Below are 14221 nucleotides of genomic sequence, written 5' to 3' on the forward strand. Positions count from 1 at the left end.
AATTAAGGGCTTACCGATCTGAAAATTGCAATCTGAATCAGCTTCCCACCGGAGGCAGGTTTCTGACCCAAAGCCAGACCTGGTTTTGAGCAGACCACAACCATTCTGAAAATCCTGGCTGGTTTATACTGAAGGGGCTTCCAAATCTGTCCAGGCACCTGAAACATATCTTCAGCATGTTTTCTCGATGGCACGTCTGCTGGTTATGTGGTATTTGTTGTGTTGCTCCTGGGCCTCGTTCCTCGGGTTTATGAGAGGTGGCATCAGCCACGTTTTAAGTGGGTATCTCTTGTCTCCAAGCAGCCGGCCAATAAGTCTGCATCCAGGTGGGAAGAGATCAGGGAGGCTGGACTGCTTTGAGATAAAAGCAACATGGCAGCTGCCTGGGAATATTGTGCACACCTACATAAAGATCTTTTTTCTGGTTGCCCATCAGCTGCATAGTGATGGAATGGAAGCCCTTATGGTTGATGAACATTCCTCTGTGATCTATGGGTGCCTTAGAAACCACAATGTATGCAGTCAATGACCCCCTATGCCTGTGGGACATCAACCAGAGCCACAAGCCTGAGCACCCGCTCAATTTGACTGGTGTCACCACTGGCAAGCTTCACGTAATCAGCAGCCCTGGCAAAGGTGTATCAATCACCTGTCTTAGACATCTGTGTGCTGCCGACGGCGAGATCCGGCAAATGTCTCTGGCAGAGGCCTGGAAGGATCCAGAGGCAAAAAAAACTTGAGGACGGTGGTGACTTTGGCAGCCACTGGTAAAGTGTGGCTACCAGGTCCAGTTGGCAGCAGGTCTTCTTCCAGCAGGATGCAAACGTGTGCCATCGCCTGACGTGACACTCTGAGCTTCCTGAGATACTCGTGCTCCAGCATGTCGATAAACAGCTTATCCTCTGTAGAGCCTTCTGCAAGCTGCACCTTCTCTGCTGATCCCCTCTCTCCTCTGCAGCTGCAGCTCTGTGAACATCAGGCTATTGCTGTTGCTGCTGCTGCACGTCCTGCTGCTGCTGCTGGGGATCATCTTGGTGCTCATCTGAGATCTAAAATAACACAGCGTAAGCGACACCCATACTGACCTGATAGATCAGGGCTCCCAAGTGCAGATCAGACCTCCAAACCTCCTAGGTAACCTCTCAATACATATACTTTTACATAAACAGATAGGGAAGGAGCTGGGAATACTGTGTACTTATTGGCCTATATTCCTGTCATAGTTTCATCTCCTTCAACTGTGGCTGTGTTCTCTCCTTACTTTCACTAGCGTGTCACAGGAAGCCTGAGAAACCCGTGGACCCAAATTTAAATGGCAAAACCCGCATCAATATCATTTTAATTGAGAGATTAACGTATTGAAATTGACAACCCGCCACTCCCAGGGGGGCTGCATGCACACAGCCTAACACACTGGAGTGAAATGCAGAAGCCTACAGGTTGGTGCAGTAGTATCATGTAATATAGTGGACATTGGGTTGTTACTAGGCGTATTATGTAAATAGACTATGTGCATCATCACAGGAAGTGATGTCATGTAATTGGCACAGAACCTCCTGGAGAGTTATAGATGAAGTCTTAGATGCAACATGTGTAGAATACTTTAACCGTCAGACTCTTATATACTCTGTACTAAGCCTTGATAATTATCAGAATATTACAGGTGCAAGCTTCCCAACGCACTCACATTTTTTCCGGAATTTCAGGATTTCACCACCCCACCCCACCCCTTCCCCCCACCCGACCCCAACCCACATGCTGACTCATGTTAAAATTTCCCCCATTAATCCTGGTCAAAGTTAATTAACACTTGTAAAAATATGAATGAATAAATGATAGCCAGCACAGATTTGTTAAAGGCAAATGATGTTTGATGAATTTGATTGAGTTCTTTAATGAAGTAATTGACAGGATGGATGAGGGTAGTGCAGTTAATGTGTATATGGACTTTCCATAGGCAGTTGATAAAGTACCACATAACAGAATTGTTAGCAAAACTGAAACCCACAGGATTAAAGGGACAGTGGCTGCACGGATATAAAACTGGCTAAGAGACAGCAAGCAGAGAGTAGTGGTGAACAATTGTTTTTCAGACTGGAGGGAAGTGTGTAGTGGTGTCCCCAGGGGGTCGCTGTTGGGACCACTGCTCTTTCTGATATATATTGATGACCTGGACTTGAGTTACACAGCGCATAATTCCAAAGTGTGTCAATGCCTTGAAACTCGGAATTATAGTAAATAATGAGGAGAACAGTAACAGATTTCAGGAGGACATATGGGCAGACACAAGGCAGATGAAATTTAATGCAGAGAAGTGGGAGGTGATACATTTTGGTAGTGTCACGCTAGGCCCCCACCTGCCAAGAATGAGGCACATCAATTTTGTCATGAACATTGATTTTTAATTGTTGTTGGAGCGAGGAAATGACTTGTTAAACAGATCAGCCATGGCTGGAATCAAAACATTTATATACTAATAGACATCAAAGGTGAGGAAGCGCATTCCAGGACCTGCAAAGGAGGATACAATCCACAAGGGCCAGGACTGGTTAGACCAGCTGGTCACATGACTACCTGGCTGTTCCAGGGTTTTCATTTGAACTGGCCACAGAGAGTTTGAACGGAGAGTGTCTGTTGTTCCTGAACTGAGAAGATCTCTCCTGTCTGCTCCCATCTCTTTCTCACAAGCCTCTGAATCCACTGAAGACACATGAACCCCAAAAGAGAAAAGTCTCCTACAGCGAACAAGGTTTAAAAAGAATTCTGGGCCCCAACGAAAAGCAAGATCTACCAACAATCAAGGACTCTACAGCGAGCTCAAAGAACCGTAACAACAACTCTTCAGATTCTGCCTCAAATGTTTCCACTTTATTTTTCTTCTGCTCTTTTCTGTCTCTATTTGCATGTGTGTATCGCGTATGCATACGAGCGTGGGCGCATCGTGTATCCATCGGCATCAACCGAATTAGAGTTTAAGTTTAATAAATGTCAACCTTTTCTTTAAACCTAAGAAAACCTGTTTGTGCTGGTCTTTGCCTGTGAATTAGAAAGCGGTGAACAAGGATTCACCAAGGGGGAGCTAAAAACATGGTATTTTAAAAATTAAACCCTGTTATGGTTAGACCAGGTGAAGGCTGAGAGGGAACCCTAGACCCTTTCTCACCGGGTCGTAACAGTAGCAAGAATGAGGGGAGGCAATATAAACTAAATGGTACCATTTTAAAGGTGGTGCAGGAACAGAGGGACCTGGGATGTGCACACACAAGTCTTTGAAGGTGACAGGACAAGTTGAGGAGGCTATTAAAAAGGCAGACATGTTAGTTGGCTGTATAAAAAGAGAAATAGAGTACAAAAGCAAGGAAGCTATGCTAAACCTTTATAAAACACTGGTTAGACCCCAATTGGAGTACTGTGTTCAATTCTAGGCACCACACTTTAGGAAAGGTGTCAAGGCCTTAGAAAGGTTGCAGAGGAGATTTACTAGAATGGTACCAGGGATGAAAGACTTCAGTTGCGTAGGGAGACTAGAGAAGCTGGGGTTGTTCTGCTTAGATTAGAGAAGGCTAAGGGGATAGTTGATTCAGCAGTTCAAAACCCATAATGGTTCTGATTGGGTAAATAAGGAGAGACTGTTTCCAATGCAGAAGGGTCAGTAACCAGAGGATACAGATTTAAGGTGATTGGCAAAAGAACCAGCGTCAATATGAGGAAAAGAAATTTATGCAGTAAGTAATTGTGATCTGGAATGCACTATCTGAAAGGTAGGAATTGGATAAGCATAGAACCATAGAAAAGTTATGGCACAGAAGGAGGCCATTCAGCCCATCGTGTCTGCACCGGGGGAAAAAACTGGCCGCCCAATCTAATCCCACCTTCCAGCACCTGGTCCATAGCCTTGCAGGTTACAGCACTTCAGCTGCATGTCCAGGTACCTTTTAAATGAGTTGAGGGTTTTTGACTCCACTGCTGATCCAGGCTGTGACTTCCAAACACCCACCACCCTCTGGGTGAAAACATTTGTCCTCATGTCCCCTCTAATCCTTCTACCAACCACCTTAAATCTGTGCCCCCTGGTAACTGACCTCTCCGCTGGGGGAAACAGGTTTTTTTAAAGTCAAACTCGCCCAGAGTGGGGCTCAAACACATGGCCCTGTGATTAAGAGTCACATGCTCTGCCAATCTAAAAAGAAGAAAATGCAGGGCTATGAGAAAGAGCAGAGGAATGAGATTATTTGATAGCTCTTTCAAAGAGCCAGTACAGGCATGATGGGCTGAATGTCCTCCTTCTCTGCTATATCATCCTATGATTCTACTTATATTATCATGAAAACCAGTTTGGCCTGCCCAAGAGTTTAAAGGAAACCACAAACATCAATTTTTCATTGTACATGAATCTAGGTCAACAACCTGGAACTTTCTGTTTAAGGGTTTCAGCTGCATGAGAAAACCAGCCATTCTGACACTGTGAAGTTTATTTTTCCAATAATTCCATTTTCTCTGCCTCCTGAAGCCGCTGTTTCTTCCTGTGGTGCATTACTGTGGAAACCGGCACCCTGCAGTACCTCACCTAAGTGCCCATCATTCACAAGGTACCAAGTATCAGCAAGCAATTTCCACCATGGTGGACCTCACGACAATGCCTCATCTGGTTTTCATTTGCTCTTTACTGAACCATGCCTTCCAGCACAGGTAACTGGGTTGTGGTTAGGAGCAGAAACCCTGGCGGTTTTAATTCTTCCTAGCTGAAGGGCAGTTAGAGCGATTTTAATGTCTCAGGAAAGATTGAACAGGCTGGTGCTCTTTTCACTAGAAAGGAGAAGACTGAGGTGTGACCTGACAGAGGTCTTCAAGTTTATGAAAGAGTTTGATAAGGTAGACATAGAGACGATGTTTCCACTTGTGGGGAATACCAAAACTAGGGGCCATAAATATGAGATAGTCACTGATAAATCCAATAGAGAATTAAGGAGAAACTTCAGAGAGTGGTTAGAACATGGAACTCGCTACCATAAGGAGAAGTTGAGGTGAATAGCATTGGTATATTTAAGGGGAAGTAAAAAAAGCACATGAGGGAGAAATGAATAGAAGAACATATTGATAGGGCTAGATTGAAGAGTATTAGAAGGAGGCTCGTGTGGAGCATAAAGACTGGCAGGGACCCACTGGCCTGTTTCTGTGCTGTTAATTATTTAGGCTGGCTATCTTTAGACAAGTGACGTTGAAGCAATTGAATTTGATGTTTTCATGTTCGTGACAGGAATTGACAAAGTTGATCCAGTCAAGTAGTCCCTTGTTCTAAGACTGAGGGGACACGAGTTTAAGAAATTTAAAAATTAAAAGTAAGAGGGCAATTCATGTTTGTGGGTCCTGTGTGAGGGACGAGTGAGGATCAATTGTGACACTCTCCTCCTGCCCAACACTCACTGGCTGGGCTCACCTGATCTCCTGTTCCTAAATATCCTCATGTGCTCACTTACAGACAGGGATAGCTTCTGCAGTCTATCGGAAATAGACAATACCACAAGCACACTGGCTACGTACAGCAATAAATCCATAAACAGACAAATAAAATTTCATAAATCCTTTGAAAAAAACTAAATGTACCATTATTTAAATAAGTTTAAAATTGGGATAATTTTAATTAATTGATTCATGGGATGTGGGTGTGACTGGCGTGGTTGCCCTTGAGAAGGAAGTGGACCTCCTTCTTAAACTGCTTTGATACAACTGAGGAGCTTGCTCGATCACTATGGAGGACATTTTCAGAGGCAACCACATAGATATGAAACAGCAGTCACATATCAGCCAGACAAGTTTCCTTCCCTAAAGGACATTTGTGAACAGTTGGGTTTTTGCATCAACCCAATAGCTTCATGGTCACTTTTATTGATATTGACTGTTTTTTAAAAATTATTTCCGATTAAACTAAATTCGTATTCTCAACGTGCCATGGTGGGATTCGAATTCATATATTATTAGTCCAGGCATCTGGATTACTGCTCCAGACACATTACACCACCACACCCTTCAATGCATTCCTGTAATTCATTCACTAAAATGATCTGTTGAAACCAAGTGTTCCATGACACATACTATTCTACATCACACTGTTTGTCATAGCCTAATGACCACTGAAAATACAGCAAACCACAAGGGTATAATTATTAGTTCTGTGCCATAGGTTAGGAAGGTGAAGGGATCCCATTCATAATGGCTATCAATTGATCCCTGCTGGAAAGTGTTTGCATCGGGACATTGACTTGAGTATGTGATCAAGCTATCCATGGTTAACAGCCTGCCAAAAAATTACTGCTTAGGTTTGCATATGAGACGTGAACGTGCCAAGCAAGACTCAATAGTTTGAGAATAGGATGGGATAAGATTGAACATAAATTAAAGAGCGTAAAAAAGTTCCCATTTTTATTTTCTTCCAATGGAGAATACAAAAATATGCAGACCATAATTAAACATCATAAATACATATTCAGAGCATTTTTGTACACCATACATATTTGCACCATAAAAGCACACAATACAAAAGGTATAAAGACACAATTCTCAGGAAAATTAAAAAATCTTTTATAAACTTGCTATGAGTTTCTTTAATTTTTTCACAGTGGATTTGGGTTAAAAATTGACTTTACTCACAGACGATATTTCCAGTTGATTTTTATATAATTCTAACGAAACTCATAAGGGATCAGGACAGAGTCGATAGGGAAAAACTGTTCCCACTGGCAGAAGGGTCGAGAACTAGAGGACACCAACTTAAGGTGATCGGTAAAGAACCAAAGGCGACGTGAGGAAAACATTTTTTACACAGTAAGTGCTTAGGATCTGGAATGCACTGCCTCAGAGTGTGTTGGAGGCAGATGCAATCATGGCTTTCAAAAGAGAACTGGACAATTATCTGAAGAGAAAAAAATTTACAGGGAAAAGGCGGGGAGTGGGACTCGCTGAGTTGCTCTTACAGAGAGCTGGCATGGACACGATGGGTCGAATGGCCTCCTTCTGGGCTGCAACCATTCTATGATTCTAAATTTTTGATTATTGCCTGGTAGATGTCTGATGCAGGAGCCAAACCATTCAATTCAAATACAAACATCTTGTGTGATTTCACAAAATATATTTTTGATTTGCAGCTATTATTTTGAATTTAATAGGCAGTTATTATAATGAATTTTGCCTAGATATCTGGGCATGTGACAGCCCTCGCAGGAACATAGGTCTCACATAAGAGTAATCAGCTGGACGCCAAGAATATCTAGTGTAAAGAGCATGGACACCTCAAAAATGAAATGTATATATTGCCTGATACTGTGTCTGTTTGTCAGTCTGAGTGCACAAACTCCACAAGATTTGCCGTAGATAACTACACTCTAAATTAGACGCTTGCTGAAGACCCATTCCTGTGTCTAAATCATCTGAACTTTTCTTGAATTTCAAGCCTATAACTCATTCCATTATTCTTCACATAAGCTATCCAAAACCCTTAGTTAAGTTCCAGTCTATAACTTAATCCCAGGTACCAATTATTCTACAGAAATCCATCCAGACTCATTAATTAAAGTGCAGCCTGAAATTTGCTCCTGAATGACTATTATCTGATATATAAATTTTCCAAACCACTCAAACAACTTTTAGCTTGTAACTTGCTCCTATGTATCCATTCCTCTGCTTGTAATTCATCCGAACATTTTCATTAGGTGCCAGCCTATAGTTCACTCCTTGGCAAACATTACGGGCCAGATTTCAATGGGGCGGGGATTTTGAAGGATGTTCCATTCCACACTTGTTCATACACCTTGAGCTTTCAAAACATTGTACACATCAATTTGCTGGAAGTGTGAGCTGACAATGGCACAGTGAGGGAATCAGGACATCTGGGTGTTTGATGAACAATGGGGCAGACAAGTATCTCCTTAAACAATTAGGTTTATAGGTTGGGAAATAAACAGAGGAAGGGCTGAGAAGTAACGTGATTTAGAATGGGTGAATTCAATGTCAAACCCGATACAGAAAGAGAAATAAAGAGAGGAAAAGAAATAAAAACAAGAAATGCTGGAAATACTCAGCAGGTCTGGCAGCATCGGTGGAGAGAGAAGCAGAGTTAAAGTCTCAGGTCAGTGACCCTTCTTCAGAGGAAAAGAAAGATTGGATTAAAAGAGAGAGAAAATAGCCAGTAAGACCAAAAACATAAAAATTTTAAATGTCACATTTTTAAATTCTCCTGAAGCATCTCACAACCTGAAGAAATGAGATTGCACATTGATAATCCGTTACTTTCCGGGTGAGAGAGGTTGAGTGGCAGTCATTAACAATTATCAGAACTTCATTTAAAGGATACTTACACGACTAATTATTAGATAACTTTCCGTGGCGAGTTTAATAAGCGACTATTGTATAAAACAACAACTTCACAAAAGTCACAGGGAGGTTCAGTGCTAGATATCATTTTCGCAAAGTTAATGGTGCAGAGGCGCTAGTCATTAACTAGTGGTAATTCTCAATTCAGGGGATATCTCTTCCTGCATGTTTTTGGGCAATTTGAGCATTATGAATGGCATGCATCATTCGGATGTTATTATTTTTTCTTCTTCTTCTTCAAATCTGGCCCACAATATAATCTACGTATAATCCATTGAACTCTATAGAATAGATCTCAGCCTATAACATACTCTCAGGCATCTGTTTTAAATCTTATTATGTGCGGTAGTTGCTCTCTGTCGCAAGATTCATGTAAAAGGCGGTTATGAACGAGGTGATTACAGACAACAAAGTTATTCTTCCTCAAGCAGTTCAAAGCCATTATCCGAATTAACTCAAAAGCACTCTAAGGTTTCTCGATTGTTAAATGCTTATTTGCTGTCAATTTTACGAAATTGACTTTTTTTGTTTCTGTTTGAACGGTGCTGGTCAATCTGAAACCCCACTACCAGGGCACATTACAGACAGAGATAAATGACGGAGATTTTATCATGGAGTTTAACAAAGCTATCTACTTATATCACCCATTGCTAGATCGCTATTCAGAATATGTTCCAATTCAAATGCTGGGACATTCTATAGCTATAATGATGTAGAGCAAAGAATTGGGGAAACTGCTTCTGACTAGATTGTTGCTGTGTTATTCTAATACACATATATATCAAACATTTAAGGAATAAATAAACAAAAAGTCTGAAATTCAGAAATAAGAGCAGAAAATGCTGAGAGATATGTAGAATAGGAGATCTGCCTGCCTCTATGGGTATTATATAGGATTTCTCTCTCAGATAGATGCTGAACTGTTACAGATCTCCAACCTTCTTTTTCCTGATTCTGTTGATTTATTTTAGGGTGGGGGGGGGGGGGGGGGGGAACGCTTTGACCTTAAAATTGTCCTATGTAAATATTAACACAGGGATATTCATTACATTTCTGTGCAATTCCTTTGTTGTCTTAACTGGAGGTTCCAAGTTGTCGCTATTAAATAGGTGAAGGACCAGCAAGGCGTATTCTTACATGAGTTGAGAAATGGATATTGGCTCGGCTTCATTTCAAGGTAATGGGATCTGCGATTATTTTCCGAGTGACTGATCTCCCTGGTACCAAGTTATTTCTCACATTACAACAGTGACTACACTTCAATGGCTGTAAAGTGCTTTGGACCCTGAGGTCGAGAAAAAAAATTGCTTTTCTATAGCGCCTTTCAGGACCTCGAAATCTATCAATCTGGGTTTTAATATGAACAATTAATCTCGCATCCATTGCCATTTGTGGAAGAGAGTTCCAAACTTCTATCACCCTTTGAGTGTAGAGGTGTTTCCTAATTTCATTCCTGAAAGGTCTGGCTCTAATTTTTAGACTATCCCCAGACTCCCCAACCAGTGAAAATAGTTTCTCTCTATCTACCCTGTTTGTTCTCCTTAATATCTTGAAAACTTCAATCACATCTCCCTGAACCTTCTAAATTCCATGGAATACAATCCTAGTTTGTATCTCTCTTCGTAATTTAACCCTTGGAGTCCAGGTATCATTCTAATAGATCTACTCCCTCCAAGGATATCCTTCCTAAGATGTGGTGCCCAGAACTGCTCACAGTAACTCCAGGTGTGATCTAACCAGGGCTTTGTGTAGATGTAGCAAGACTCCTACCCCCTTGTGTATGCGATATAAAGGCCAACATTCCACTAGCCTTTTGATTATTTTCTGTACATGTTCCTGACATTTTAATGATCTGTTTACCTGAACCCCCCACCCCCCCGCCCTTCCCCACCAAGTCTCTTTGGGTCTCCACTGTTTCTAGCTTTTCAGCATTTAGAAACTCCCCTGTTCAGGTGGGAGAGAAGTTGGTTTCTTACCTGTAACTGTCAAGGCAGTTCCTGTCCCAAACTTCATCTCGCCCTGTTTTCTGACGGCGCAGTAATAGATTCCAGTGTCCCAAACACTGACATTTGCAATCCCGAGTTGAGAGCTGCGGGTGAAGGGGTCAAATGAGGGAGAAAAGCGAGGCCCGAAACTGTTAAAGTAGCTCACCCGGTTGCCCGAGGCATGATGATATAGCAGTGTAGTTGGTGCTTGTCCGGGAAGTTGTATAAACCAGTACAGGAGATCTGATCCGTCTTGTATTTCACATATCAGGGTCACCGCTTCTCCCGAATGTGCTATTGTCCATGATGTAGGAGCCAGGCTGGAATGATCTGTACCGGGAAAGACCGAGTCAAGGGGTTATTGCACCGTTCAGATAGTGCGGATCTGTAATCCGCCATACCGCTCCAGTTTTTGTCTTTTTTTTTGGTAAATCCACTCAGTCAACCCGTGTCACAACCATTCGTGATATTCACCAGTCTGTCCACTATAATGTTTCTAAAGCACTTCAGTCTCATCAATTCTATCAAACATAATGCAGTAACATTATGCAATGTTGTTACAATTATAGAGAAGTGAATAGAGATAGAAAATCAATGGACAGAGTATCATAGATCCACAGATCTGGACAGGGATCCAGTGGATGTTCAGATTGGGATCCAATGAATGAATAAATAAATACATCGATATTTTCACAAATATATGGGTGCACTGGCTAGAAAATAAGATGAATCCAAACAGCTAAGCAATTAGATGGCCAGACCGGCAGACAGATAAAGTACTTACAATTCAGCCACATCAATAGGAGCCACGTCAACCTGTTCATGTTGGCCTATCTCTGAAATGCTTCGCCTGCAGACACATCTCCGTTGACCAGTCAGCCCGACGAGTTTGTGGTTTTGCTCAGGTTCCGCACCGCAACGACCTCTCCCAACACTGCCGCTATATCATCGCACGATATGCCTGATTCCGCTCATATTGATTGAACTCAGTCACCTAGTGACTGGCGCTGTGGCTTCTAGATTGAATTGAGATTGTGAAATCTGGCTGGTGGACTGAGATCCGTCCGGCTCGGGGTGTTATAATCGGTCCGCTTGCGAAATTTCAAGATTTAAAAAAAGTTTTTAGATGGGACGGAAAGTGGTGAAATGACTACGAATGTAACCCAGATCTAGCTTCCGGTCGAGGCACACACAGGCGAGAGTCTGTAGTGGAAATACCAAGACATTTACTATACTTAAGAGAATAATTAGTTTATGCAGATCCAGGTCCCGCTGCTTGTCCATCTCTACTGAGCTGCTTTCAATGTCACAGGAAATCCCAGGAGGTGCTGACTTGTGAATACCTGCCTCTTATAAACTCGTAGCCAAGTCTTTCTTTCCAACTTGCAACTGTCTTGACTCAGCGCCACTCAACTCAACCGTCTTTCATTGATTCCCTTCTGATATTTTGCAAACTGGCTCCCCGCACCCTGCCATCCTCACTCACCCCTACATTATCACAGTGACTATACTTCAGAAATATGTCATTGGCTGAGCAGGGCTTTGGGACGATACATGTACTGAATTGCAGATTCTGGGGTGGGGGGGAGGGGTTTCAGGGCTATGGGGAAATGGGGAAAGAGCAGGGGTAATAGGATTAATCCTTTAGTCAAAGGGTTGGGAATCTTTGGAATTCTCTGCCCAGAGGGCTGTGGGTGTTCAGTGTATTCAATGCTGCGACTGATAGATTTTTCAACTATTAAAGGAATCAAGAGATATGGCTATTGGATAAGAAAGTGGAATTGAGGTAACAGATCATATTGAATGGTAGAGCAGGCTGGAGGGGCCACATGGCCTACCTTTGCTATAATAAAAACAAGAAATGCTGGATTCACTCAGCAGGTCTGGCAGCATCTGTGGAAAGAGAAGCAGAGTTAACGTTTCGGGTCAGTGACCCTTCTTCGGGAACTGACAAATATAAGAAAAGTCACAGATTATAAACAAGTGAGGTGGGGGTGGGGCAAGAGATAATAAAGGAGAAGGTGTAGATTGGACCAGGCCACATAGCTGACCAAAAGGTCACGGAGCAAAGGCAAACAATATGTTAATGGTGTGTTGAAAGACAAAGCATTAGTACAGATTAGGTGGAAATACACTGAATATTGAACAGCAGCAAGTGCAAACCTGAAAAAAACAGTGGGTAAGCAAACTGAACAAACTAAGATGAAATGAAATAAATGCAAAAAAAGATTGTAAAAAATGTAAAAAGGAATGTAAAAAAAAAGGAAGAAAAAATAACTAAAAATGAAAGTAAAATGGGGGGCTGTCATGCTCTGAAATTATTGAACTCAATGTTCAGTCCGGCAGGCTGTAGTGTGCCTAATCGGTAGATGAGATGCTGTTCCTTGAGCTTGCGTTGATGTTCACTGGAACACTGCAGCAATCCCAGGACAGAGCATGAGAGCAGGGCCTACCTTTGCTCCTATTTCTTATGTTCCCATGTTAATTAGTGGGTTTTGCAGAGAACCAGCACAATGGGCTGAATGGTCTCTTTCTGTTCTCTATCAGTCTCTGATTCTATACTGCAACGATACTTAATTTAGCTCAAATATTCTGTCTGAATAAATACTTAAAATCAGGATTTTCATTGTAAACCCTCCTCCAAAGTTGAAGAATGGTACAGTCTTTTGGAAATTGCCATTTTATAAGAAACATTTTGTTTCCTCGATTGTTTTAAAGTTCTGAGATAAACATAAATAATAAAAAAAAGTATAAGCATTTCAACCCAATCTGATTCCTTCCCAATTTGAATCCTTCCTACTCTGCGTCCTTCCCCGTTCATCATTTCTATTCTCAGTTATATCTGGGTTTGGTTCTCTTACTATATTTGCTAACCTTAGTTGTGGTAGATCGAGTATCACATAACATACAAACTTTACTTTCAAAATTAAAGCAGAGAAATTGAAAAGCTCATGCTCTACCTCACTTATGAAAAGAAAAACAAAGTAAGGCTTGCATTTATATAGCGCCTTTCACAAACTCAGGACGTCCCAAAGCATTTTAGAATCAGGTACTTTGAAGTGTGGTCACTGTTGTAGTTTTAAAGAAAGACTTATTTTTATATAGTGATTATATGTATTATATTTTATTTCTTTTTATATAGTGCCTTTCATGACCTAAGGTTGACCCAAAACTCTTTAAAGTCAATTACGTACTTTTGAATATCGTCACTGTTGTAATGTAGTAAAAACGGCAGCGAATTTGCCACAAAGTTCCACAAACAGCAATAAGGTAACTCAGCTAATCTGGGCTTTATTTGGTGATGTTAATTCAGGGATAAATATTGGTCAGGACATCAGGGAGAACTCCCCTGATCTTATTTGAAAATAGCATGGATCTTTTACATCCTCCTGAGAGGGCAGATGGCGCCTTGGTTGAACGTTTTGTCCAAAAGACTGACAGTGCAGGGCTCCCTCCATACTGCACTGAACTGTCAGTCTGGATTACGTGCTTAAGTCTTCGGAAGTGGGATTTTAGCCCATAACCTTCTGGCTCAGAGACGAGAGTGTGACCTAACAAGCTACGACTGACACTATAGTTTTATGCAAAAAAGAATAAATTCTGTTTACTTTTACTGCATGTAAAAATGTTTTTTCTCAGAGTTTTCATCCTTCCACAATAATCTCCCACCAGTAATCTCTAGGCTACAGAGGTGTTGACGGTACAACTATCTATCTCTCATCTACCATCTATCTATCTACCTGTCATCTATCCTGCTATCATCTACTTAGCCGAGTCTCTGCAACCAGATTTCAGAATTGATCACTTTTATCCCCGCTCTGATGAATTCTGCCCCCCTTCCAAGCCCAATATAACCTTCCTGAGGTGCA

At 41.7% G+C, this 14221-nt stretch overlaps 1 protein-coding gene across 2 annotated transcripts in view; it reads right to left on the reverse strand.

Moving 5' to 3' along the window:
* The window catches only part of LOC137353629 (uncharacterized), a 33047-nt gene extending 21636 nt beyond the window's left edge, over nucleotides 1–11411 (reverse strand). For both annotated transcript variants that reach the window (XM_068019981.1, XM_068019980.1), the window contains exons 1-2: nucleotides 11137–11411; nucleotides 10344–10682 (exon numbers count right to left, since the gene is read on the reverse strand). In XM_068019981.1, coding sequence (XP_067876082.1) covers nucleotides 10344–10682; nucleotides 11137–11176 — 379 coding nt within the window. In that variant the 5' untranslated portion in view covers nucleotides 11177–11411. The remainder of the gene's footprint in view (nucleotides 1–10343; nucleotides 10683–11136) is intronic.
* Nucleotides 11412–14221: the final 2810 nt, after the last annotated feature.

The sequence above is a fragment of the Heterodontus francisci genome, chromosome 41 (genome assembly GCF_036365525.1).
Source record: "Heterodontus francisci isolate sHetFra1 chromosome 41, sHetFra1.hap1, whole genome shotgun sequence".
In the NCBI taxonomy this organism is placed as follows: domain Eukaryota; kingdom Metazoa; phylum Chordata; class Chondrichthyes; order Heterodontiformes; family Heterodontidae; genus Heterodontus; species Heterodontus francisci.